The sequence below is a fragment of the Canis lupus genome, chromosome 1 (assembly GCF_048164855.1).
Source record: "Canis lupus baileyi chromosome 1, mCanLup2.hap1, whole genome shotgun sequence".
NCBI classification, from domain to species: domain Eukaryota; kingdom Metazoa; phylum Chordata; class Mammalia; order Carnivora; family Canidae; genus Canis; species Canis lupus.
In genome coordinates, this window is record NC_132838.1 from 3,666,334 (window position 1) to 3,693,051 (window position 26,718).

A 26,718-nucleotide genomic window follows, 5' to 3' on the forward strand; every position below is an offset into this window, starting at 1 on the left:
GCCAGAGCAGCGGCTCGGTGGTGGAGTCAGAGTTGTTACCACCTTCAGGTAGGTTAGCCACATTTTAAAGACCTTTCCCCCAAAATATAAGATAAAGCTATAGGGCTGTTGCTTCAGCTGAGCACACCAGAGACAACCGTGACTTGGAGGCCAGGTGAGCACAGAGCACATGGGGAAGAAGGCAATGAGCCATCAGCCCACCCAACGCTCACACCCTGGCCTTATCACACCCCACAGACATCAAGTGCCAGCCACGTCACAGCGCTAAAATGCTGTATGGTCAGTACAGACAACTGCACATTCTTAATCCCAACGTTTCACTTGTGGGACATGCTAAGAAGAAAGGATATTCCTAGGATGACGGCACGTACACAGTGGAAGGTGCACTAACCCGCCTGTCTTAACACTGCGCTAGCTCCACAGGCGTGTGGAGGGGTACGGCACTCCCTAACTGCTGCTCTTGCTCAGGGACACACGTGGATGGAAAGCACTCATCCATCAACGGGGAATTATGGAACCGAATAGGAGGACTTCCATGTCATCCCTGGAACCAAGGCAGATTTGTGTTTAGTACCATATCCGTCCACGACAGACACCAGCAGAGGGAAAACCAAGTGGACCATGACACTGTGAGGCAAAAGGCCCTGTCTGTCAAGAAATTATCATCACAACCTCCACGCATGCCTGGGGTGTGGTGACTACTGAGGTAGCTTCCTTCTCTGCTCCTCCTGCATCTTTTCCCCGAGAGTACATATTGCTGTCATAGTCAGAAAATAAACTAGTTTTAAAAGTGATGTGTACACTCATCTATCAGTCCTCTAGCATCTGGCTATTGAACCTCGAATCAACGATGGGCAGTACCTCCTCCTTCGGCCTCTCCTGTTGCTGACACAGCAGAGGGGACGGCCTGGTGCCTCTTCATGTGCTTCTTACAGTGCACTGTGGTCCGGAAGCCCTGCTCACAAAACGGACACTTGTAAGGCTTCATGCTCATGTGCGTGGCCATGTGCCTGGTGAGGCTGCCATTGGTCGTGAATGAGGCGTTGCAAACACTGCAGCTGAATGCCTTTACTCCTGTGGCAACAGAAACAAGGTTAAAAAAACATATTTCATTACCTTAAAAGCAAAAGTAGTCAAATGCAAACAAAGATATTTTTGATAAGCCACAAAACTGAAGACAGTTTATTGCCCTGGTCTTATTTTAAGAATATGGAAATAGACACAGAGTCTTACTACTAATTCACTAGTGGAATTAAGGCCACGAGAGCATTGCTCTAAACAAGTGCCAGGTTCTCTCTGCCCCTCCATCACTGACACTTCAGCTACATCGCACCACCACGACAATCAGCCACGGCTCCTCATCGAAGCTGTGCAGGCTCCCCTCTGCTGCAGGGAGTTCCAGCTGGCCCTCGCCGCACCTGCCCTCTGCCCATCTTCCTGTGCCTGCGACCACCAACTGTGACTAATCCTACAGAGCAGAGCCTGCCCTTGTTCTGTCAGTATGTTTCTATTTTCAAATGAAGCCTTATACAGAATACACGGGTAATGAAACATACATTACCCAATAAACATACTGAATTTAATGAACAGATAAAAGTAACAGATTTAAAACTGCAAATCCTGTATCTGATAATGTATTGAAAATTCTTTAAACAACTCAACAGTAAGACTGCCAAGAATCTAATGTAAAATGACACAGGATTAGAAGAGCTGCTTCTCAATACACACACTGTAGGAAGTTCCAAATTGTCAGCCCCTAGAGAGGTACAAATGAAACCCATGAGTAGATTCCATGGCACACTAAGGATGGTCATGGGAGAAGGAAAAGCAACACCAAGTGCTGAGCAGAGCATGAGCTGGGAACCCTTGTCCATCACGGGTGGACAAACACAATGGTGCAGCCACTGTGGAAAAGTCGGATCAACTCAAGGGTTTACACTGAGTTACCACAGGACCAAGCCACACATGTTCACAGCAGGATAATTCCCAGGAGCCTAACGATGGAGACTACCCAAACGTCCAATGACAGATAATGGAGGAATAAAAGGTGGTCCCTCCACACAAAGCTACACGAAGGAACGAGGTGTTGGTGCTGGCTACAGTGTGGAAGAACCCTGCACACATGCTCAGGAAAGGGAGCCCTATCTGCATGTTTCCATTTATACGGCATGTCCAGAACAGACGTTCCACAGAGATGGAAAGCTGCCTAGGGCAGGGCATCGAGGCAAAATGGGGAGTGTACCGCTCACAGGTACAGAGCTTCTTTTGGCTATGATGGAAATGTTCTAGGATGAGGTGGCAGTGACGGCCACAACCCTCTGTGAAAATCCTGGAAACCAGAAGGCCCCCGTGCCAGGCAGACAATGACCTGTGTGTGTCTTCTCGTGAGACTTGAGGACCCCGGAGGAAACAAAGCCGCGTCCACAGAGCTTGCACTTGTAGGGCTTCTCACCAGTGTGGGACCGCACATGCTGCTTCAGGTGGCTAGACTTCTTAAAGCCTTTGTTGCAGTACTCACACCTATAAACACAGCACAATTACAAGGGTGACATCGGAGACTGGAGGAACACAAACAGTCTTCACCAGTGATCACTCAACAATTGGGCCCAAGTGTTACCACAATAGGGTGTACTCGCCAACATCTAAGAAATTATCAAATACTAGCAATAATAATTTGTTGGATCAAATTCTGCTCAAGGTATCTGTAATCTTACATATATTTTATTATTTCAATATCAGCAAATCCTACAGCAATCCCCCAGCAGGCATTTTATCTGATAATCAGATACTAACAGGAGAAAAGTTTATTATGTACTCATTTCCTTACTAAGCCATACAAAACACTGTGAAATCTTCCATCACCTCAGGGTCAGATTCACTCCCGAGTGCAGACACTTGGAAATGCTAACTCATATACTCTTTAGGTTTATAAAATACTTGACAAAACAGATTCTCCTTTTTTTATGGACATGCACCCTCATGGCTTTAAATATTAGCCTATATACTGAGAGCTCCCAATTGCGTGATTCCAGCCAGACCTCTCCCCTTAATCCCAACCTGGTATGACGAACCTACGTGACCCCTCTTCTCAAATATCAACCCTAACGACACAAAACCAAATCTTGGCCTTAGCACCAGGCCTGCTCCCCCAAAAGTCTCCCCCTTTCCAGGGATAGTATTTCTTCCTTCCAGTTGCTTGGGTCGAAGTCCAAGAAGTCATCCTTAAACCTCACGTCCTCTCACACCTCTACCTGTTACAAACCCCATGGGTCCTACCTTCTGGCCACTCCCCGGGATGGCAACACCTGCCTCTTCCATCAGCAGCCCACATAGTACCTGGCACCTCCTCCTGCTGCCTCTTCCCCCACGGCCCACAGCAATACCACATCTATGGTGCGTCTCCCTTATTCATTTTGTTCATCTCTTTCCACTAGAGTGCAAACTCCTGAGGACAGGGGGTTTTCTTCTGTACAGCCCTAGTGGTTGGCATATCATGGACTATTAACAAATGTTGAATAAATGTATGAATGATGCAAGCCTAGAAGGCCACAAATACCTAAGCAGATGTCACAAAGGAAGAATCCTGAAAAAACATGTGATTAATTGCACTTAAAAGTATCAATGCTAAATCCTAATTAAACATTGGCAGGAGAATACTTGCTCAATAGATGAAAGTGTAAATAAAATATCAGGACAGTCGCAGAAATCCTGAAGTCCAGCTGTGTGTATCTCCCTCAGCATCCATGGATTCCCCCCAAATGAGGAAGCGTGGCTCTAACACAGTTATATTTCTGCAAATTCAAGATGATCTCAGGATGACACACTTCCAAAGGTAAGATATCTGCTGCACAAGAACACCAGCCCAAGGAACTCAAGATCTTGCATGAGGGACAAATCCCATGAGCATGTGAGAAGGTGACTCAGCCTCTCAAACACTGTTCTCCTCATGACATTAGCAAACCTCAGCCATTCTCAAAAACCTCAATTGGGACCACCTGTTTGAGGTAAGACAGCTCACCATTTTTAAAGCGTAACTATACAGTATTTTTTTGGTTAAATGGCTTCGGGAAAAAAATCATTAGACTTTCAGAAGTATTTTAAGCAAATAAAAAAATTATTACAATGTTATGGAGCCAAGACTATCTCCATAAAAACAATACTCCTCTTGCTTTTCAGATGATGTGGATGCTCGCATTCAGTTTTGTAAAACCACGTTTGTCTTATTCCCTGTGCGTGTCCTGGTCCTGGCGTCCTGAGGCAGCCATCTATCTGTCAGCCATGTCCTTCCAGCGTCCAGATCACACATGGCACCTAGAAGGCATGCAGAATGCAGTGCCGAACAAATGGCTGCCTGAAAGACGAGCAGCTGCATTTACAAACTGTCATTGCAAGCACTGTGCCTTGTGCTTGTTACGTATAAAGATGACAAAGAACCCTGAATGTGGTTTAACTAAAATATGGTAGCAAGGGCTTCCAGGGTAACAGGAGACTGCCTCGGAAAAGGTGAGTTGCACAGGCTGTGACCTCCTCACCTTGGTCCTCTATCAAGCTGTAGAGATCTTGGCAAGCTCACCTCTTTGGTCTCAGATCCCTCAATGATAACAACAAGGGAATGATAATGGACCTTGTTCACAGCGCTGCCTGGGCAGGGGGAGGCACACGCTGCACACAGCAGTTTGTTCAGCAGCGTCCAGCAGCACCCAGACGCCCTCCTACCTGTAGGAGCGCCGGCTCTGATCCTCCCTGTCCTCCAGGAATTGTGGACGTTGACTCTGCAGCTCCAGTTCCTCCTGGGATGACTCCTGTATCAGACGAGTGGTCTAAAATTTAAGAAGTATAAAGAAGTATAAAGAAATTTAAGAAGAAGTATAAAGCAGACTACCTGAATACCTATAAATAAATGCAAAACAACTAACAACTAAGGACATGAATGTTTATAAATGCAGATTCAAAGGAGAAACTTATTTGGTTAGGTTAATAATAAAAGTCTTTCATACCTATTTTATTACTTATTTTCTATTAATTTGCTTTGATACAAAGTTTAACCAAGTATGAAATTGGTCTTTCCTTATTTTTTTATACTTCTTAGTAAGAGATTCCTCACCTGCTCTACTCTTACTGAGAGTGAATCAAAGTCCTACTACCTCACTTGTCAGAAAACCACAGGGAGAGAAAGCATGTTCCCCGCCTCGGGAGAAATAGCATGCCCGTGGGGAGCAGTCCTGTCAGCCCCATCCCTTCCTGACACAGGTATGGCAACCCAGCTGCCCCAGCGGGAGCTGAGTAAAGATCTAGTGCAGGATGTCTGACTCGTCCAGAAAGTACTGATGCTCACAGGACAGAGGGGAGCTGACCTTGAGAACATGCAGAACAGGCCAGGACTGAACAGCAAGAGCCTACCTGTCATGGCAACTTGCTCACCTGACTTCTGCCACGAGCACCCTGGGTGCGTGCACAGCTGTATTCAGAGGCTCTGCAGCGAAGGGCAAGCCACCACCACATGGCATGCTCCCCACTGCCCAGATTCAGCATCTAAATGACGTGCTTTCTACTCTACGAAAATGTGCTCTGAGGGTCCAGGAGAAGCTACCAACAGTGGCCCTGTTCTCTTTCAATGGTGGCTTGTAAAGAATGAAAACAATTGATTAGAGGCGCCTGGGGGGCGTTAGTTAACACCTTCAACTCAGTTCATGATCCCAGGCTCCTGGGATCGAGCCCGTATCAAGATCCCTATTCAGCAGGGAGCCTGCTTCTCCTTCTCCCTCTACCTGCTGCTCTGCCATCTTGTGCATGCGTGCACGTGCGCGCTCTCTCTAATAAATAAAATTTTTTTAAAAAAGAAAACGATTGTCCAATCATTTCCATGTCTATTGAAACTTTCCCAAAAATTGGAAAATCAAAACCAAAACCAAAATTTAGATGTTTCCAACTAGACTGAGTGGAAATTTTAAATCATGTGTTTGAATATTTATTTTTAGTATGTCAGCATTCTTAGTATTTTCATGCTAAGGTTCCACATTTAAGATTCCACCAATAAAACCATTTAGGCCATGTCACTAAAGCAACATAATACCCCTCATATTTATTACATGATGCTTTACTGACTTTCCTGACTTATAACCCAAAGGTAAAATCTTATGTCATGGGACTTAAGTCTTTAAGTAAAATATAAATGTTTGAAGGGAAAAGACGTGTATGTGAGCATCTCAGCCTCCCAGATGATACAATCACCGTGGCCACAAAAAGTCAGCACATCCTTCTACATAAGCAGAATGAGCATGAGTACAGTGACAAGTAAAACAGAATGTGCCAGCCAACGACAAGCGCCCCTCCCATGGACACTCACTACGTTCATAGCGTCAGAGCTAGGGACCTGCAGTAGGTTCTGCTGATGGAAGCTGGTGGATAGGGCTTGAGATTCCAGTGTGCTGGAGTCCTGTAGCTGCTGGACGGGTGCAAACGGGGTTGGCTGACTATACGTATCAGTCACGGTAAAGCCTGAAACAAGACAAAAAATATGAGTTTGACAAAAAATACGACAGTCACACCAAAAAAAGACCAAAAAGTTGGCTTTACAGATAAAGATTTCTGCCTTCTGACTTAGAATCAGGGTTAGCTTTTCCCAGCAGGCCCTAGGAACGTGTACCCACAACCCTGTCGCACAGGCTCCCAGACAAGCCGGCCATGCGCGGCTTCCCCCACCCCTACTTCTATTCAGTCACTGTCTCAGCCACAAACGACATGCAGATGGTTACTACAGGTACTTCCAGACAACCCGAGCCCACCGCAAACAGCACACGCACATACATACGCACACGCACACATGAGCAATCCAGGCCAAAAGTTATCGGCTGAAATGATCAATTTCAGAAGGGCCTGAAAACAAACACGTAGGCTGCTATAAAATCCAGCCGCCCCCGGAGCAGCTTGCCTCAATGCCCACAGGGGGCCCGTCACTGACCCTGCGACAAGCCAGCCTGTTCGAAGGACTGCTGTGCTGGCGCCTGCTCCTCAAACTGGTCCATGTGCCCTTGCAGAGCGGGCGGGGCCACGAACCTGTCTGAGATAAAGATGCAGACAGAAGGGGAGTCATCGATTTCCAACAGTGAGATCTACCACTCTGTCCAAAAGGATGTATTAGTGAGTTTTCAAACACTAGCTTCCTTATTTTGAAAAGACAATAGGGTGGCAATTTATATATATATATATATATATAATTTCATTTATACATTCATATTTTAATTTATTATTATAAATAATTTACTTACTCATAATAAATTAAATAATATTAAATAATGTGACTAATAATGTGTTAAATATATGTCTATATATATATATTTATATATAAAAATATATATATATTTATATATAAAATAAAAAAATATATATATTTATATATAAAATATATATATATATTTATATATAAAAATAAGTATATAATTTATGTTTTTTATATATGGGGTATACTTAAGGCATTATCTCTGTACTTGGAAAATATCACTTCACAGTTTATAACTTAGACATTTTTCTGTAGGGAAACACGCTGAGTACAATTACATTCAAGAACTATTTAAAATCTTGTGGCAACATAGAGGATAAAAAGCACAAAATCCTGCTCACGGACTACACACATTTGGGATTTCCATCACACAAACAGTAAACTGGCCAGCAAATTGTCTGTTAGCAGGCATGTACGAGACAGGGAGCCTGTGCCAGACACAAATCACTACATCCCCAGGCTCACTGTCTACACTAGAGCCAACATCTTTCTCCACAAGATTCCATCGATGAGGACAGCAATGGTTGGATCAGGGCCTGACCCCACTGCAGACAGAGACAAATGGCTCACACACCCGCACAGGGCTGTGAATCAGACGTGCGGTGTGTGATGACAGAATGCTAGTGACCAGACAGATGTGTAACGTACTGAAAACGAAAGCTATTCTCAACATATGAAAGGAGAAGAGTAGCCTACAAAGAAAGCGTGTGTGGAAGGGTCCTATTTCTGTGATTCTCTATCACAGCAAACCCGCGCGGGCGTACACACATGGCACAAACTGTGCTTTAAAGTCAGAGAGATACCAATACAGACTGGAGTGAGCATAATCAGCTGCAAAACCATATGATTGTTGTAAAAGTTAGAACTTCGGAAATATTTGCCTTCATCTGCTTCCAGAGGTTGATGTGTCAACTGCTGACCAAGTCCCGCATCTTCCGTGCGCACGACCTGCTGGGGCTCCAGTTCTAGCATGGCCTCGGGGTCTGTGGTGCCTGCCGCCGCCGCTTGCTGCAGCTCTTCGCTCTCAACCTCCACCTGCATGTGTGTCGAGACGTGCATGCTCTGCTGGTCCACAGCACTGTCATCTATCGAGGAGGCTTGCTGATGCTGCTGGAGCTGCTGGGCAAGCTCGTATCTTCAAAACATCAACGACAATCCACACAGTTAGGTGCTGTCAAAATTTACTCCCAGGAAGTACTGTTGTGCAAGCCGCAATTTATTAGATAACATTTTAAGAAAACTATTTCATTTGAAGCCATGGTGGCAATCCAGTTGAAATTAAATGCTATTAATAACTCTAAAGGAAAATCACGTTCCCTTAACACAGGGGCTTTCACAGATTATAGGGACATGAAAGCAGCAAAGAGAGGATGAAGGACAACACACAGCAGAATATTTAAAATTTAAAAAGAAAATTAAAAAGATATGTTTCAAAGTAAAGCTGTCCTAGTTCAAAATTAAAACTAAAACTCATTCTGCAATGAGTTAAAGTATACAGAAAAAGCACTGAACAAAGTAAGATAGCACCTTTACAGATGGATTTCAATATTATAAACAAATGTGATGCATAGATTGGGGGCAGAGTCCTATGACCTGCTGTCCCTCACAGTCTGGGGCCACAGACACCATATTTGACCAACGATCTATTGCATGACAGAACCCTGACTAGGAGGCATATATGTGGCTACTCCTAATTTCTGCAAAACCATTATTCACATTCATATTGCTGTTACATATAGTAGATATGTCCAGTACATTTCCATTGAGGTCAACAATTTCCCAAAGTGAAAAATGAACAATAAATTCAGTGAATGAATCAAAGAACTTTAAAAAAGCAGCTCAATTACCTGATTAATAGGCTGCAGAGTACCTGAGACATCAACGGTCTGTTCCCCTCTTGAAGATACCAGGGTCAGACGCAAATACACTCCACCATCTGCCTGATTCCAGAATCTTATGTCTACTTAGAATTCCATTCTTAGTTCCAAACAAAATCTTTCTCCTTCATTTTCTAATATCAAAAACAGTCACCCCTCAACTACTGTTACTGAGGAAGGGGAAACAAAAATGTAATAAAAATAGCCAAGTATTAAAACATACATCGTGACACCTTTACTATGATGGTGACTGCAAGGGTGCCAAGATGTTCACTCAGGGCTTCTTCATGACTCCCCAACGGATGGGAGGAGACTGTCTTGTGTGGTAACTGATAGAAGCTTTTTTCCTATACTTGTACTACTTTCTATACTTTTACCTTTTATACTTATTTTTAATATAAGCGTGTATGGTATTTTAGGAATTCCTAACACTTCGAACAAAGGGATGAAACACTGAAGCGCCTTGCTGCTTGCAGGTGGGTTCAAGAACACACAAACTATAGGAGAAGAACACCCAGCAGCAGCCAATGCAACACTTCACCTAATAGAGGTGACCTAGCCAAAAACAGCTGACCTACTTCCCAGAAATTCTACTACTTGGCTGCCAAGTCCATAAACTAGGCCTTCAGCGTGGACTCCCACACTACCACGGCGAGTGCACGGGCTTAAAAAGCCCTGAATTCCTGATAGAGACAAAGTATTACTCACATGCCAATGGGCCAGGTCATGTCCCAGGTCAACCCCTCTCAGCATGTACTGCTCTTAGGCACCTAGTATAGCAATCAGGGAGCACAGTACCCCAAACACCTAGGCACCAGGAATTCCCCAGTACAAATGCTTGTGAAGCCATCATTTCCTCCATAAAATGCAGGAAAGTATAAACTGGATATAAAACTGGCAAGAGTCCCCCACAGTGACACCACCAATATCATACTCCAGCAGTTCCACTTCTCAGTGCACGAATCAATTATGCCAAGATCAAAGACAATTCTTTGTCCTAAGTGCTTAGACATCCAGAGGGATAATACCAAACAACTATTTCTCACAGTTAGCTTATTCTACCATTTGGGGTTTGGTTTTGTTGGTAATATCAGGCAGAGATATCTGGGTTAAAATACTGCCTGGAAGTAAATTTTCTGGACCAGAAGGTTTAATATTCTCTTATGGCAGACCTAGTGACTCTTAGTTTCAAAGTTACCTTATCTAGGCTTTCCATTACAATACAGACTCCTGTGGCATCACAGAAACACCCATGAACAAACTCCAGATACAGCCAGTGTCTATAAGGGCTTCTAAGCTCACCTTCATTTAGAGATGAGATGGCCTTCTAATCAAGTAAAAATGTAACTTAATTTTAACGATGGATTTATATGATAGCTAAAACATATGTTCTTAGTTAACAACACAGAATGATCATTCAGATATGAATGATTGCCTAGAAATCCCAAGGTTGACTGACTAGGATTTTCCTTTTGGCAGTCTTCATGACCTAATTATCCCAGCCATGGTTTATTTAGCGTTTCAGTTACTACTACCTGTTTTAAGAGAACTTAAAAAGCATCTAGCTCAATATAGACTACTTCAATATTATATTAAAAATAAAAGCATTAATGTTCTAGTCTGCAGCTCTTAACAGATTCTTAGACAATGACATGAAAGTTTCCTGAGCCCATACTCCTCAAGCTAGATGGAATAATACAGGAATTAAAGACAATTATTTCTTAAAAACACTGTCTACCACCATCTGGGAATTACAGATTACTAAAAAGTGACCATCAGAATTATACCTACCTATGGGTTTTCATGTGCTTTTTGCAATTTAGTGAGGTCTTAAATGTTTTCTGGCAATAGGGACACATATAGGGACGAAGGTCATTATGGATACCCATATGTCGCCGTAAGCTACCACCAGTAGTGAAAGCTCCATTACATATCAGACACTTGAAAGATTTTAGTCCCGTGTGCGTTCGGACGTGTGCTTTGAGCACTCCTGCAGAAACAAAGCCTCTTCCACACTGAGAACATTTAAAAGGCTTTTCACCTGTATGTGATCTAAAAAGAATAAAAATTTTCATGAATAAGCTTCTTACAACTTTATAATGCTTTATACTCTATTGTGCACTGGTACATTCTTTCACTTGGGCACCACTTTCTAAAGCTAAGCAGTGAGAACACCCGAGATTCAGAGAGCTCGAGTGACTTGCCTGAAGCCACACAGGGAGGGGGCACACAGCGGAGACAAAGCTGTATCGCAAGCCTGCCCCTAAGTTCTAAGCAGTTTCATGACATTTCACCATCTCTCGGGACCGAGTTTCTGCTCTCTTTCCACTGTTGCTAGCACGCAGCATTCAACTTAATGCTGATGAACACAACTGAAACACTGCTTAAGTAATTGTAATGCAACAAACCAAGTACTTTTCTGACACGTCCTAGAAACTGCAAACACTGAAATATAAGAGGGGTGTACGTAAAACTCAGTGACAATTTCTGGGTAAAATATTATAATCATGACACTAAAGAATGAAAACATCAGTCACCAATAAATACTTTGTGGTCAAATGCGATATTTTAAATACCAAAAGCTGACACTACCATCGTTAAAATTTCTACAAGTCACCAGCTCACTAAGTCACTGTATTTGCTCTACATTCCCATTTCTGAATCTGTTACCTTACCTGATGTGTTGTTTAAGGTGGCAAGATTTTTTATATGCACGATGACAGTAAAAACACTTGTACGGTCTATCTGCTTCATTTACAAAATTATTATTAAAATAACTTTGAAAAAACTGGTTTCTTGGAATGGGCTGGATAAGACCTACAAACCAAAAGAAAATCAGGAATAATTCACTGTTAATGCTACTAAAAAAGTTAAATGTCAAAAAGCAACTGCTTTCCCCGGAAGATGAAGGTTTTGAGGAGTTACAGTCTAGATTGCAGTGTTGCCGCTAATTGCTATCTTAACTGTGTTAGGTATTGGCTATTTTTTAAAAGCCCATTGGGAAACACAGTTAATATAAGACAGATATTTTCCAACACAAGGAGTATCTGTATGCTGCAGTTACTTCCTTTGGTCTTAGAGCCAATTTTTAATGGATTCCTACATTTATTGGCATGGAATCTAAATAAACTATATCCAAAATGTAGGTTCATCAGGATAGTAAATCCTTTATTTGTTCAGTATACTGTTTCCTAAGCACCATAATAAACTCAAACCACAAATGGTCCTAACATGATCTTTTGTCCTAAAAAGGAGTCAGCTTTCCCATAGCCATTTTATTAAAGGATTATCTGTGAACGGCAAAAGTACTAAGTATGAGTATTTAATAGTATTTAAGTATTTCGGGTTTTACATACTTTCAATAAAGGAAGAATCCCCTTAGGTTGCCTATGTAATAAACATGTCTTGATCAAGCTATTGAGTTCAAAACGCAACTCAGGACAAATGTCCACCTGAGCCATTTGAATTACTTCACATTTACCTGGAACATTAAGAGGAAGACTTCAGCTCCTTGACAGCATGCTGCCTGCCGGGATCCAGGCCCACTCCCAACCTCCCTGCTCACTCACTCCCCGTGCCCTTACTCCCAGTGAGGATTCTTAGAGGCCCTCTTAGCATGCTGCCGGCTCTCCCTGGATAGCCCAGGCTACAGCTCAATTCTTTGCCCCAAAACCTACTTCTCCCTCAATTCTCCTGTTGTATGTGAAAACAACCCTCCTCCCAGTCATACGGGGCCCGGTGTTCCAGAATTTTCCCCGTCTCATTAAGTAATTTGCCAGTCGAACTTCTCCAATGCCTCGTACACCTGTTTCCCCATCTCTATTCCCACGGCCAATGATCTCAAACAGTGGAGAGCAAAGTCACACAGCTGGAGAGGACTCAGTAGCTCCACAAAGTCACCCCCATATCAGACTGAAGTTAACAGACCCACATTTCCTGACACTTGCATCAGAAGCCCATTCGGTTTTCAATGAGAACTCAGAGCCCTCTCCCTTGGGATCTGTGTTCGATCCACACAACACAAACCCTAAAATTGCCACTTTCCCCATTTCATAAGTGTCCTGGAGCAGTAGGGCTTAATCAACGCTGTTCAGAAATGTCCTCTCTCCAGCAGCCCCAATGCCATCCTATGCTGCCCAGCTCCTTCCTAGTGACTCTGCTCCCGCTCAAAACAAGCAGCTTGAGTCACCCTTCCCAGAACCCACATACTGAATCTGACAGAGACAAACACCATGATGATGCCAGCCCCCAAATCACTGTTCTGCTCAACCTTCTCCTTACTTATGAACTAAGCCATGTGCTCACACGCCTTCAATGGCTCACAACCACAACTGCTCAGCATGGCATCTGACACCCACTGGCTCTCCATCTCCACCTACCCACCGACCTTTCATCTCCTCCCTATCTCTGTGCTCCTGCTATGTTCTGAACAACCTCAGCACCTGTCGCTGCTCCTTCTCCTGTCCCTTTTCCCCACTCCACTGGCTATAACTTGGGCACGCGATGTGCCTTGAGCCTACAACGCCTGCCAAGGAGGACAGATAATGCGACCAAATAAATAAATGCTCCTACCCTCAGCGTCTAGAAAATTAGGGACTGACGGAAAGCAACACACACAAATCCAGTAGTTATGATCACTGGTCATCTACTGTGTTTAAGGAACTATGTTAAGTTGTAGGAAGAGAACAGAAAGCTAACGTGAGTATTCTCCAAAATGGCAACCAAAGAGAGTGACATCCCAGTCACTACTCGGCTTAAGAAGCCGTGATGTTCACAAGAGGTCTCATTGGTAAAGCACAATGGCAACTCTCAGGCACAATTATTTGGAATTTTATGCAAATAGGCTCAATAACTATTACCTAAAAGTACCACTGAATTAAAATTATAAAGTCCAAATAAATAATATCTGATAATCCATTTTCTTGCTCTTTCTTGATCTTATCGGAATGCATGGTTTCTAAGAAAAACACCAATAAAAAAATTTTAAAGCTCTAAAATGAACTGTACAAATATGTACGTTCAAGATTAATTTTATGTGCTTTATTAGATAATATATACATTAAAAAGCAACAACAAAAATATGGGAAAATGAAGTAATTTTTAGCAACTAGTTATACAAATTACATAAATTTATGGAAATAGGTAAATTAAATGGAATTCAGAGAGTAATTTTGAAAAAGTAAAAGTCCTCCAGTGGTTGTCTTATACCTATTTTATTGGGGAAAAAGTAAGACACTTCACAAATAAGAAAACAAACTATTTCTTTTGCCATTTCGTCTACCAAAAAAGAATATGCCAGTTAATGAAGTCAGAATTTGAGGTGTGTAGAAATGCGAAGCTCACTAGATGGCACGGCTGTGTGGTTCAGCAGGAGCTGTCAGGCCTGTACCTGCGCTTGCTCCATTAGACAGATGAGCCCGCGTGGCTGGCCCACAACATCCAGCCTTCACTGAGCAGCCACCAGATGCCAGAATCTGACCGAGAGCCTTCACACTGGCTCTCTGCACCAGGCCTCAGGGCTCCCAGCCTTTCTGAGGCCCACTCTGGGTGTCACGCCCACTCTGGCACAGGGTCCCCCTCCAGCACCTGCCTCTGCAGCAACACCCCCAAGCTCCCATTGTTCCCCACACAACTCTTTCTCCCATGGCTCCTGGAATCTACATTCTCCGTCATAAACAGCAACTTCACAGAATGTCTAGTTCATCATTTCCTTTCCGTAACAGTGAGTCTAACGGTCAAAGCAAGTCCCTTGAAGCTGGCACTGTCACTCCTAGTGATTGCTTCTCTGCGTTGAAGAGCGCTAGTCCGGCACCCTGGCCTGGCTTGCGCCTCCCACCCTGGCATCACTTCCTTCCCAATCCTGCTTGCAACTCTGGCCCCTTCTCAAATAATTAGGAAGCTCCTAAAAAAAGAAACAAAAGAACCTGCTCTCAGAGATAACCATAAATAACAGTTGTATATATTCTAACAAAAGAGTTTGTTATAAATACAAGCAGGATCCAGGTCCTAGTTATACCTCATAAATACATTTACCATCCTTCTAAGTCAGTACACAGGACATTATCCTCATCATCCTTCAGATGTCTGCAAGGAATTTCACTAGACCAAGATATCCAGTTCACTGCACACACTTTTGATGAATATTTCTAGTGCTTCTAACTGTCCACTGCCACAACACTGCAATAAACAAACCAGTCTACACAACCATTTACCTTAGTGATTCCCACCCTCCCCCAACCTGTGGAATTACAAGCTCAAGGGTGGTGTCCAGGCATAAGTATTAGAAATAGATCCCTAAATGATTCTGAGCCCTTTGCAAGTTTGGGGGGGGGGGAGGGGAGGTTGCCCTCGTTTGAGCTAATTTAGGCACTAAAATAACAGGACTCATTTTTTCAGTTATTTTTTCACTTCTAGTAATTTTACAAATACAAAGTTCTGCTACAAAGTTAGCCTACCTATAAGGTCTCAATCTTTGAAGAAAGAAATTAAGCGTGAATTAAACATACATAAAACATAAATGTCCTATGGTCTTAGTGATATTATGTCATCTCTACTAGATCATTAGTCTATATATATATATATATATATATATATATATATATATATATATATATATATGACATGTTAAGGAAACTACTATTCTCAAAGAAAGGCACAGAACAAATTCTGGTTGATTAATTTTGTGTCTTAAAAACAAACTGGAAATGTCCTTAAAACTTCCAAAATTCCAGGGCGCCTGGGTGGCTCAGTCATTTACCTCTGTTGGTTTCAGCTCAAGTTATGATCCTCATACCTGTATCAGGCTCTGCCCTCAGCATGCAATCTGTTTGGGATTCTTTCCCCCTAACCCTCTGCCCCTCCCCCTCCTGTCTAAATTAATTAATTGATTGATTAATTGACTGATTGAAAAAATCTTCTAAATTCCTTCTATTATAAAAGAAGAGAAAGCTTTATCTTGTTACAGTGTTTATCTCGTTACTTAAAATACACTTAAGTCTTAGAACTTTCACATATTATAAATAGTAAGAAAATGCAAATACAGTAAAATAACAAAATGATGACAAACATAACACACATTATATGTCCTAACACATAAAATAAATTCAATATGTGAGGTTAGACAAATGTGTTTAACAAAAGATAAATGCTCTAATACCGATTTAGTTAAAACACAAATATAAACTTGGAAAATCAATCATTACAGCCCTGAGGTTTAAAATAATAATCAAAGCCTGACTCACTTGCAGAGAGAAGATACTTTAAATATTTATGCTACACAAAATGAAAAACCAGTGATGCTATACTCATACACACAGAGACAAGTAGTCATACATATGAGAAAACAGTGACTTCTTTATATCTGTCTCCGATTTGAACACTGAGAACTACAGATCAGAATCTCTTTCCCCCCAGTTTTATTGAGAAGTAACTGGCACACATCACTGTAGAAGTTTAAGGTCTGACACCTACTGTGACATGGTTACCACAGCTCAGCAAACATTCATCCTCTCGTAAAAGATACAATTCAAGGAAAAGAGAGAAGAAAAACAGAAAAAGCATCTCCTTGCAATGAGCACTCTCAGGATGTACTACCTTCCCAAGTTTCCTGTACATCACATGCTGGGTCACCATAGCACACATCCCATCCCTGGCGCTTATTTATCTTACAGCTGGAAGTTTGCATCTTTTGACCCCCTGCTTCCAATCCCTCCACTTCTTCCCCTCCTCTGGTAACCACAAGTTTCACCCCTTGTTCTAAGTGTCTCTTTTTGTTTTTTCTTCTTTTTAGAGTCTACATATAAGTGACATCATACATATTTGTCTTTCTCTGACTGGTTGCTCTTAGCAAAATGCCTTCAAGGTTCATCTGTGTTGCTGCAAATGGTAGGATTTCCTCATTTTTTAATGGATGAATAGTATTCCAAAATTTCTTTACCCATTCATCCATCAATGAGATTGTTTCCATGTCTTAGCTATTGTAAATAATTCAGCTGTGAACATAGGAGTGTTTCCTTTGGATATATTCCTACAAGGAGAATTGCTACGTCATATGGTAGCTCTATCTTTAATTTTCTGAGAATCCTCTATACTTTTTTTTCCATTGTGGTTATGCCTATTAACAATCCCACCAACAGTACACAAACTTTCCCTTTTCTCCACATGCATGTCAACATGTCATCTCTTATCTTTTTGATAATGGCCATTCTAACAGAGATGAGGTGATGGTATTTCACTGTGGTTCCAATTTGCATTCCCTAATGACTAGTGATGGTGACCATCTTTTCATGTACCTTTTGGCCTTCTGACAATCTTCTTTGGAGAAAACTCTACAGGTCCTTTAGTCATTTTTTTTTTTAATTTTAATTAATTAATTAATTGTTGCCATTGAGTTACAGGAGTTTTAAAATATATTTTGGATATTAACATTTTATCAGATACACTGATTACAGATGTTTTCTTCCATTCCATAGTCTGTCTTTTCACTTTATTGATGGTTTCTGTTGCTGTGCACAAACTTTTTAGTTTGATATAGTCCTACTTACTTTTTATTTTGTTGCTGTGCTTTAGGTGTCATATACAAAACATCATGATCATGACCTATATCAAGAAGCTTTGTCATTGTTTTCTTCTAGAACTTTTATAGTTTCAAGACTTACATTTAAGTCTAAGGGGTGTAAGATAAGGGTCTAGTTTCATTCTTCTACATGTGAATATCCAGTTATCCCAGCACCATTTATTGAAGAGACTATCTTTTCTCCATTGAATGTTCTTGGCTCTCTTGTCAAATATTAGTTAACCATATATGCTTGGGTTTATGTTTGGGCTCTCCATTTTATTCCATTGGTCTATTTGTTTTATGCTAATAACACACTGCATCAATGTCTACAGCTTTATAGCAGTATGTTGAAACCAGGAAGCATGACATACCTGCTTTCTTCTTCTTTCTCATGACTTTTTGTGGCTATTTAAGTTCTTAATCATTCCATATCAATTCTAGGAATGTTTTTTTCTACTTCTATAAAAAACATCATTGGAATTCTGATAGGACTGCACTGAATCCACAGATGACTTTGGCACTATGACATTTAACAATGTTAATTCTTCTAGTCCATGAACATGGGATACTTTTCCATTTATTTGTATCTTCTTCAACTTCTTACATTAGTGCCTTTTAGTTTTCAGGTAGAGATTTTTTTCCTCCGTGGCTATATTTATTCCTGAGTATTTTACTGTTTTGGATGCTACTCCTCTAGCTGGGACTTCCAGCACTATGTTGAATAGGAGTGGTGAGAATGGGTACCCTTGTCTTGTTTTGATCTTAGAGGAAAAGCCTTTATTTACCCTTTTACCATCAAGTATATTGTTAACGGTAGTCTTATCATATACAGCTTTTATTATGTTGAGACATGTTCCTTCTATGCCTATTTTGTTAACATTTGTTATCATGAATAGATGTCGAATTTTGTCAGATGTTTTCTATTGGGATCATAAGATTCTTTTTGTTTCATTCTGTTTATGTATCACTTGATTGAATTGTGTATGTTAAACCATCCTTGCATCCCTGTGATAAATTCCACCTAATTATGGTGAATCTTCCTTTTAATGTGCTGAATTTGGTTTCACACTATTTTATTGAGAATTTTTGCATTTAAGTTCATCAGGGATATTGGCCTGTAGTTTTCTTTTCTAGTAGTGTCCTTTTCTGGTTTTGGTATGATGACAATGACTTTGGGAATGTTCCTTCCTCTGAATTTTCTGGAAGAGTTTAAGAAAGAACATTGATGTTAATTCTTCTTTAATGTTTGGTAAAATTCACCAGTGAAGTCATCTGATCCTGGGCTTTTCTATGTTGACAGACTTGATTATTACGAATTTGCTAAGATGTTTTGTTGTGGCCTAACATATAGTATATCCTAGAAAATGTATGATGTGTACTTGAGAAGAATGTGTGTTCTGCTGTTGTTGGTTAGAATGTCCTGCAAATGCCTGTGAGTTCCATCTGGTTTATAGTGTTGGTCAAATCTGCTGTTTCCTTACTGATTCTCCATCTGAATAATCTGTCCATTGTTGAGAGTGGAGTATTAGATTCCTCAATGATTACTGTATTACTATTTCTCCTTTTAGCTGTCCTTCTCTGCTTTATATATTTAGGTAGTATTTCCATGTTGAATGCACAAATATTTACAATTGTTGTATCTTCTGGATATATTGATCTGTTTATCATTATATAAGGACCTCCTTTGTCTTTTTTTTTTTTTTTTTTACCATTTCTACTTTCAACTCTATTTTGTCTTAAAAATAAAAATAAAGAATTAACAAAGTCTATTTGGTCTGATGCAAGTATAACTATCCCTGCCTTTTTTGGTTACCATTTGCTTGAAATGTTTTTTTCCATCCTTTACTCTCATACTATGTGTATTTTTTCAAAGCTAACACGAGTCTCTTATGGGCAGCATTATCACTGGATCCATTTTGCTATCCTTTCAGCCATTCTATGCCCTTTAATTTGAGGATTTAATCCATTTACACTTAATTACTGATAGGTAAGAACTAACTAACGCCATTTTGTTAATTGTTTTCTGGATCCTATGTTCTTTGTTTCCTATTTTGCTGTCCATTTTGTGCTTTAATACCTTTTGGTAACAGTATGTTTTAATTTCTTTATCATGCTCTTTTGTGTAATTCCTATAGGATTTTCCCTTGTGGTTACCATGGGGCTTACACAGACTATCTTAAACTTATAATACCCCATTTTAAATGGATAATAACTCCAATAGAATTCACAAATTTTATATTTTAACTTCTCCTCCCCCCTCACATTTTAGGTTATTGCCACAATTTATGAGTTTTTAAACTATGTAACTATGAATAAAAGATTACAGTAACTACTTATGGTTATTTTTACTCTCTCTTCTTTTTTTAAACTTTTTTTTTTAACTTTTAAACAAGAGCTGTAATTAAGTATGCACAAGTATTACCATATTGCAGAATCTAACTATGACTGCATGTTTATCATTACCAATGAGATTTATGTTACTTTTTTATGTTTTTATGATGCTAATTATTGTTCTTTTACTTCCACTCAAAGAAATCCCTTCAGCATTTCTTATAAGGTCTGGTGAACTCTCTCAGCTTTCTATGATGGTAATAATGAACTCCCCCTGATTATTATGATCACCTTGACTCTAATACCTCCCCAGTCTACACATTATTGTATTTAAAATTTAGCTCTTAAATTAGAAGAAAAAACATTTAGAGTATAAGACAGCATGTCTAGTGAAATATAATCCCTAACATATAATAAACTTAACAATATTCAAGTTTAGTAAAAATTGCTGGTACTTGATAACCATGATACAAAGGCTACTTGAAAATCATGGTGTGCTCTTCCACACTTCTGTGCCTGGGCATGCAGTGGTAATGGGTATGCAGAGGAAGTGAATTTTATTGAACATAGCCTGGGTCTAGAAGTCAGAAGATCCAGATTCTAGTTCTACCGTGAATACAAAACTTGTTATATAGCCTCAAAGCAACACTATAACTTCTTCTAGAGCCTAGTTTTTACATCTGTACAAATGAGGAATGTGGAAAAGTTTTGGAATGACTCTTTTTAAGTTCCTATACAGCTCTAAAAGTTTTTATGACCATATGGTACTATACCACTAACAGTACTTCCTTAATATACAGACTAAAAGACTCAGTACAGTTGTATTAATGCATTCTAATACCTTCCTAAGTGACAGTCTTAGTCTAAAAGACATACTGTGTTTTAGGTAACTAGACTGAACTAGAACAGCTCATCTCCCAATGAAGTTCCAATGAAATAATTGTAACTAATCTATACTAAAACCCTGTCATGTTTTATCAAAATCTGTCCCCTAAAAAAAATCTGTCCCCTAAAAATCTGTCCCCATTACTGAAGTCATGTCTTTTCTATAAAGCCCCAAGGAGTTCAGAGTCTAAAAGAGACAGACACAAACATAAATAATAATGAAGTTAAGCATAAAAATAACTATTTACAATATTTTATGTTTTACAATATGAAGCCATCTCTACAACTCATTTCCCTCATGTGTCTCATTCAGCCTAGACCAAAGGAGAATTCTGCTTCCACTAATTTGGTCCAAGTTTGGTTTCCTAGACATCTGTGAAACCAACAAGTAAAATGTACCCCATTTTAACCTTGGAAAAAATCTACAGTATCAGGATTGTAGTATAACTCAACTAAGGCTTTACAAACTTAAAGTCAAGAAACGAACACCTGGGTGGGTCTGTGGTTGAGCGTTTGCCTTCAGCTCAGGTCGTGATCCCAGGGTCCTGTGATGGAGTCCTGCATCAGGCTCCCTGCAAGAAGCCTGCTTCTCCCTCTGCCTATGTCTCTGTCTGTCTCTGTGTGTCTCCCATGAATAAATGAATAAAATCTTTAAAAAACAAACAAACAAACAAACAAACCCACAGATATTTAACCTGATTCACAGCAACCTAAAAAAACTGGGAATTTGAGAGTAATTCTCAAGAATGAAGAATAATTCTAGGGCCACTAAATAAATGTTAAATCTGTCCTGACTTTCGGAGATTTTTCTGCATTTCAAGAATGGCACAAACCATTGAGAACCTAAAGATTATAGTAAAGATCAAATACACATTAAGTGAAATTGGTTTGTTGCTTTGCTTTGTGAGCTACCAAAAGTGGACAAGGACATCAAAGTATTCTCACTTCCCATGGGAGCTTTGATCAGTTTCTTGACTTTGAACTATTAATACCCTAAGAATCACAGTTCCTCAGAAGCCCAGAAGAACTCAGACACAAAATCATTAGAAAATGATACTTTGGGGAGGATGACCTTTTACTTGTTGTCTGTTTTGGGGTTTTCCATTTTTTCTACAGCCAATTATGATAAGCATATTATTCTAGGAAAGATCTATTTCATCTAAATTTTCAAATATGCTAGCTATTTGAACTATACCTAACATATTTAGCTATGTTCTGTTATGCTTTCACTGAACTATAATCAAAGATGTGTCCTATACAATACCTACTTTTGAAAATTTAAAGGTTTTCTATATCCTAGGATTTGATCAACTTTGTTTCATGCATATTTAAAAGACTATGTATTATAGAGTAAAGATTCTATAAAGCTAACCCCTTGTTATATGTGTACTTCAAATTTTCTTTAGTTTCACTATTTAGTTAAAACGATCTAATTGAGTATCTTACACTATACGATTAGAATTTGAATAGTTCTCTTTTCTTCTAATTTTTCTTGGTTTATATATTTGATGCTATGCTCCTAAAGATTCATGATTGTAGCAGATTATAATTTATATTAATCTAAAATATCACCTTTATACCATTTAACCTTTATTTATATTAAATTATACTTTCATGTTAATTTTGTTCACAGACTGGATTATCTTGCCTAAGATAATGAAATACAGAAACTGCATGAAAATATAAGTTTTAGTACAGAATTTAATGAAGTTTCTTTAATTTCGTTTAGCACTTACAAAAATCATTTTTCTGAAGATTCTTTTTTCTTTTTTTTTTTAAGATTCTTATAAGCAGTGTTTTCTTTTTAGTTAGTTAACAAAATCCTACTTTACCTTGATTACAATAACACTGAGTCTAAAAAAAAGGGCCTTAAAAGCTGGCAGGTTTTTTTTTTCAGTTCAAATATTAAAGCAGTCATGTAATAATCTGTTACACACTACATAGGGATTTTAAGATAAAAATAACAAAGGACACTGCATATTTCACATAAAGAACACCTGTCCACTTTGACAGTTCTATTGAGGAAGAAATTTTTCTTCAACGAGAACTTACATACATTTTCACTTCTGCACAGCATTTCTACTATAGCGGTAGTTTATACAGAACTAGGATTTTCATTTTGACTGTGGAGCGTACTAGGCCATAAAGCAAAACTGCTGAACAAAAACTACATTAATACCATGCTAAAAACTATGTGGACCGTAATATTTGTATAATCTTTCCAAAGTACAAAGGAGAAGAGAATCTTACCTACGTCAGTTATGAGAATCGGCTCTTGCAAAGGAATATCAGGGACTGGAACGCTGGCCTTGCCAACTCGAACCTTTGCAGGTTTACGCTGGTGCCTCATCTTTCTTAACTCCGTGTGTTTAAAGTGAGAAGCAATGTGAGTCTTCCTATGGCCTGAGGTTCGAAACCTTTTGTCACAGTGAGGACAAGCAAAAGGTCTGACCCCTAAAAAAAATGAAAGTAGACTGTATAACTATTTCAAGAAAATACATCGCAACAATTAATGCCAACATAAAATTCTAGTATTTTAATACTGATTTGACTATTCATCATTTCGTGCTTATAATCTCACGGATATTATAAATCAGAGTTATTTTTCCCTTGTTTGCACACAGTGCATATTTAGATGCTAAGGCATGTAATAAGAGCATTTTAAGTAAAAAAGAACATCTGTTAGCTTTGCAGTGTAAAATACTTAAACCTTAAAATATTCAAATATTCAGTCCTTAAGAATAGTAAAGTGTGTGACTCTTCTCTCTCTCAAACCATCATCTGTAAGAAATTACAGCACCTACCTCTAGGCTGCTTTCCAGGACCGTACACACTCATGTCTAAATAGCACTTTAGCAGCTCTGAGCATGTAGTAAACAAACAGTAAACAGCATGTAGTAAACAAACAACAGTAGTTGTTATTAATTGTAAATAATGCTTGGCTGCTGCTAACAGTGACAGTGATAATTTCCTCTTAACAATTCTCCACTATTAATTCCCTTTCTTGAAGGAAATCTCCTTCACTTATAATTTTATTGGTAAATGAAACTAGAAATTCCAAAGAAGGACATAGTGCAAAATTGACTAATTTCAGTGTTTTCAAATCTTCATCCACATGGTCAGCTCAGCCCAGGAACCCCAGGTGAGTAGTGGAAGTCAATGCTAATGGGTATGGTATATCTTGGGCGGGGGGGGCGGGAGAAAAGGATAGAAATGTTGAAAATCCATAGTTGGGTGGGCTGCACAATTTCTGAATAAAGTGAATTCTGAATTCACTTTGAAAGGGTAAATTTTGGGGCACCTGGGTGGCTCAGTGGTTGAGCGTCTGCGTTTGGCTCAGAGCGTGATCCCGGGGTCCTAGGATCAAGCCCGCATTGGGTCTCCACAGGGAGCCTGCTTCTCTCTCCGCCTATGTCTCTGCCTCTCTCTCTCTCTCTCATGAATAAATAAATAAAGTTTTTTTTTAAAAAGTAAATTTTATGATCTGTGAGTTATATCTCAATAAAACTATTACAAAAAAATTACTGCCTAAATATGAACATTTTCATGCCTTAATACTGATTACAAAATACTCAAAAGGTAGAGCAAGAGTTTTCCCTCACTGCCCAAGGCCTCAGCACAAACGTCCCACTGAGGCGTCTCTTCCACAGAAAGGCCCATCCCCGCTACACACAAACGTGTTTGCCCATAACACCCCTCCCTCGGCTCAGCCCCATAGGTTCATCCCTCAGCGGTACTGTTTAATGCTTCCCCCATTAAGCCATCAGCTCCCTGAGAATCGATGTCACATCAGCTTTCTTTACCAGTTACACCGAGAGCCTAGCCTAGAGAAGGGAGTCAGTCATTAAGTACATACTAAAGAAAAACAAGCCCTGGAAGTGCTGGACTACTCTCCGCAGACTGCCATGACCTAGTATCCCCGGAGCACCCCTGTAGCACCTGTGTGCAGGCGGATGTGCACTTTGAGGCTCCCCGAGGTGGAAAAGCTCTTCAGGCAGTACTGGCACTTGAACGCTTTGATGCCCGTGTGCGTTTTGATGTGAGCGGTCAGGGTGCTCTTCACAGCAAAGGCCCGGAAACACTGTGGACACTTGAAGGGCTTCTCATGGGTATGAATGCGGATGTGGCGCACCAGGTCACTCGGCTTCCGGAACTCCTTGGTGCAGTAAGGACATACATGCCATCGAACACCGTTCTCCTCACGGATTGAACCTGCGGCCAAATGAAACACAGAAAACAGCCCAGCTATTATACCAAATATTGAGGCACTTTAATGTCTTTCTAGGGTTAGATTAAAACAGCACACATACTTATAAAAAGCTATCTACTTTTTGCCACAGCAGAAGATATATGATCAGTTATGAAAATGTTGAAATTCTCAGAATCACTGAAATTACTGAAGACTATGGTTCAATCTGACAGAAAATCTGAACAGTCACATGAAAACACAAATCAAAGCCTGTGGGAAGTAAAAGAGTGCTAACTGGATAGGTGAAATGAAGTCAAAAGTACAATAACTACCTAACAGTCTTATGACAAATCAGAAAAGCAAGGTATAAAAGGTGGGATAACTATAGTACCTATTAGCTAAACTTGGGAAATCCCTACCCCATCAGTTTTTTTCTAGGCAAAAATGAAAACCTTATTTAATTACCTAAAATGACATAATATAAAACTGTCCCCAGGTTCTAATTATTTCTGGGAATGGACTGGCCAGAAAGTACAGACTGGCAGCCTGTAGATGTCTCCAAATGTGGCTTGTGTAGGTTTTGTTTGGACCACACACTGTTACAAAAAAAAAAGTTAAACACAGATTTTTGACCCTTTGACAAATGGAAAGATCTGGAAAACCAGATCTGCATTCCCACGTGGCAACTTTCCCTGGTCTCAGAAATTGCTTTTCTCTTCCAACATATTAATAAATTTGAAAAGAAGCATATATTATAATCATCTTTAGGATGAAAAAGCAATTACTAAAATTTAATATCTACTCTTAATTTTTACAAAATTATCGAAAAAGAGGAAGAGCTGAATAAACATATCTCAACACAACCTCTGACATAATAGGAAAATACTAAAAACAATCCTATTACAGTCAGGAAAAAAAAATCCACTGTCACTGTCATGAATTTATTGTGTTCTAGTGATACAAGCCAACAAAATTAGATAAGATACAGAAATACACAGTATAAACTATAAAGGAAAACGTAAAATCATTATTTACAAATGATAGGATTATATGCCTTAAAAAAAACTAAAACTAAGAAAGAGGCCCACATTTTAATACATGGAAATCAACATCCTTCATGTTTAACAAAATCCATAAGAAAATTTTAAATTACTACTAAAATACAAAAAAAAAAAAAAAAGAAAGAAAAAGAAAAGAAAAAGAAAACACCTGAATAAATGGAAATACACACCCTATTATTTGGTACAAAGACAACAAGTTATAAAGACATCAATACTCACTGGTTAAATCACTTAAATACAAATACCAATAGGATTTTTTAAGAAAACTAGAGCTCTGGAAATTTAGCAGACAATTCCAAAGTACACATGAAAAAATAAGCATGTGAAAATGGTCAAAAATACACTTTAAAAACAGTGTAACTGGGGAGGACTAGGCCTGCCAGTTATGAAAGCATCCTACAGAGCTACAATTGTCTGGTACCAGAACACATGAAAAAAAAGACAGGTTCGTACACAGAACACAGTCAAGACCCATGTAGGTCTGCAGGTATAAAGAACGGAATGGCGGCATGGTGTTTGGACAGCAGGGTGTTCATCTG

At 39.7% G+C, this 26,718-nt stretch overlaps 1 protein-coding gene across 7 annotated transcripts in view; it reads right to left on the reverse strand.

Moving 5' to 3' along the window:
• Positions 1–26,718, reverse strand: part of ZNF236 (zinc finger protein 236) — a 104,113-nt gene that overhangs the window by 33,520 nt on the left and 43,875 nt on the right. For all 7 annotated transcript variants that reach the window (XM_072819412.1, XM_072819433.1, XM_072819443.1 and 4 more), the window contains 10 exons: positions 24,869–25,141; positions 23,180–23,383; positions 11,832–11,973; positions 10,948–11,208; positions 8,161–8,414; positions 6,962–7,060; positions 6,347–6,498; positions 4,717–4,820; positions 2,369–2,520; positions 862–1,074 (listed from right to left, as the gene is read on the reverse strand). In XM_072819412.1, coding sequence (XP_072675513.1) covers positions 862–1,074; positions 2,369–2,520; positions 4,717–4,820; positions 6,347–6,498; positions 6,962–7,060; positions 8,161–8,414; positions 10,948–11,208; positions 11,832–11,973; positions 23,180–23,383; positions 24,869–25,141 — 1,854 coding nt within the window. The remainder of the gene's footprint in view (positions 1–861; positions 1,075–2,368; positions 2,521–4,716; positions 4,821–6,346; positions 6,499–6,961; positions 7,061–8,160; positions 8,415–10,947; positions 11,209–11,831; positions 11,974–23,179; positions 23,384–24,868; positions 25,142–26,718) is intronic.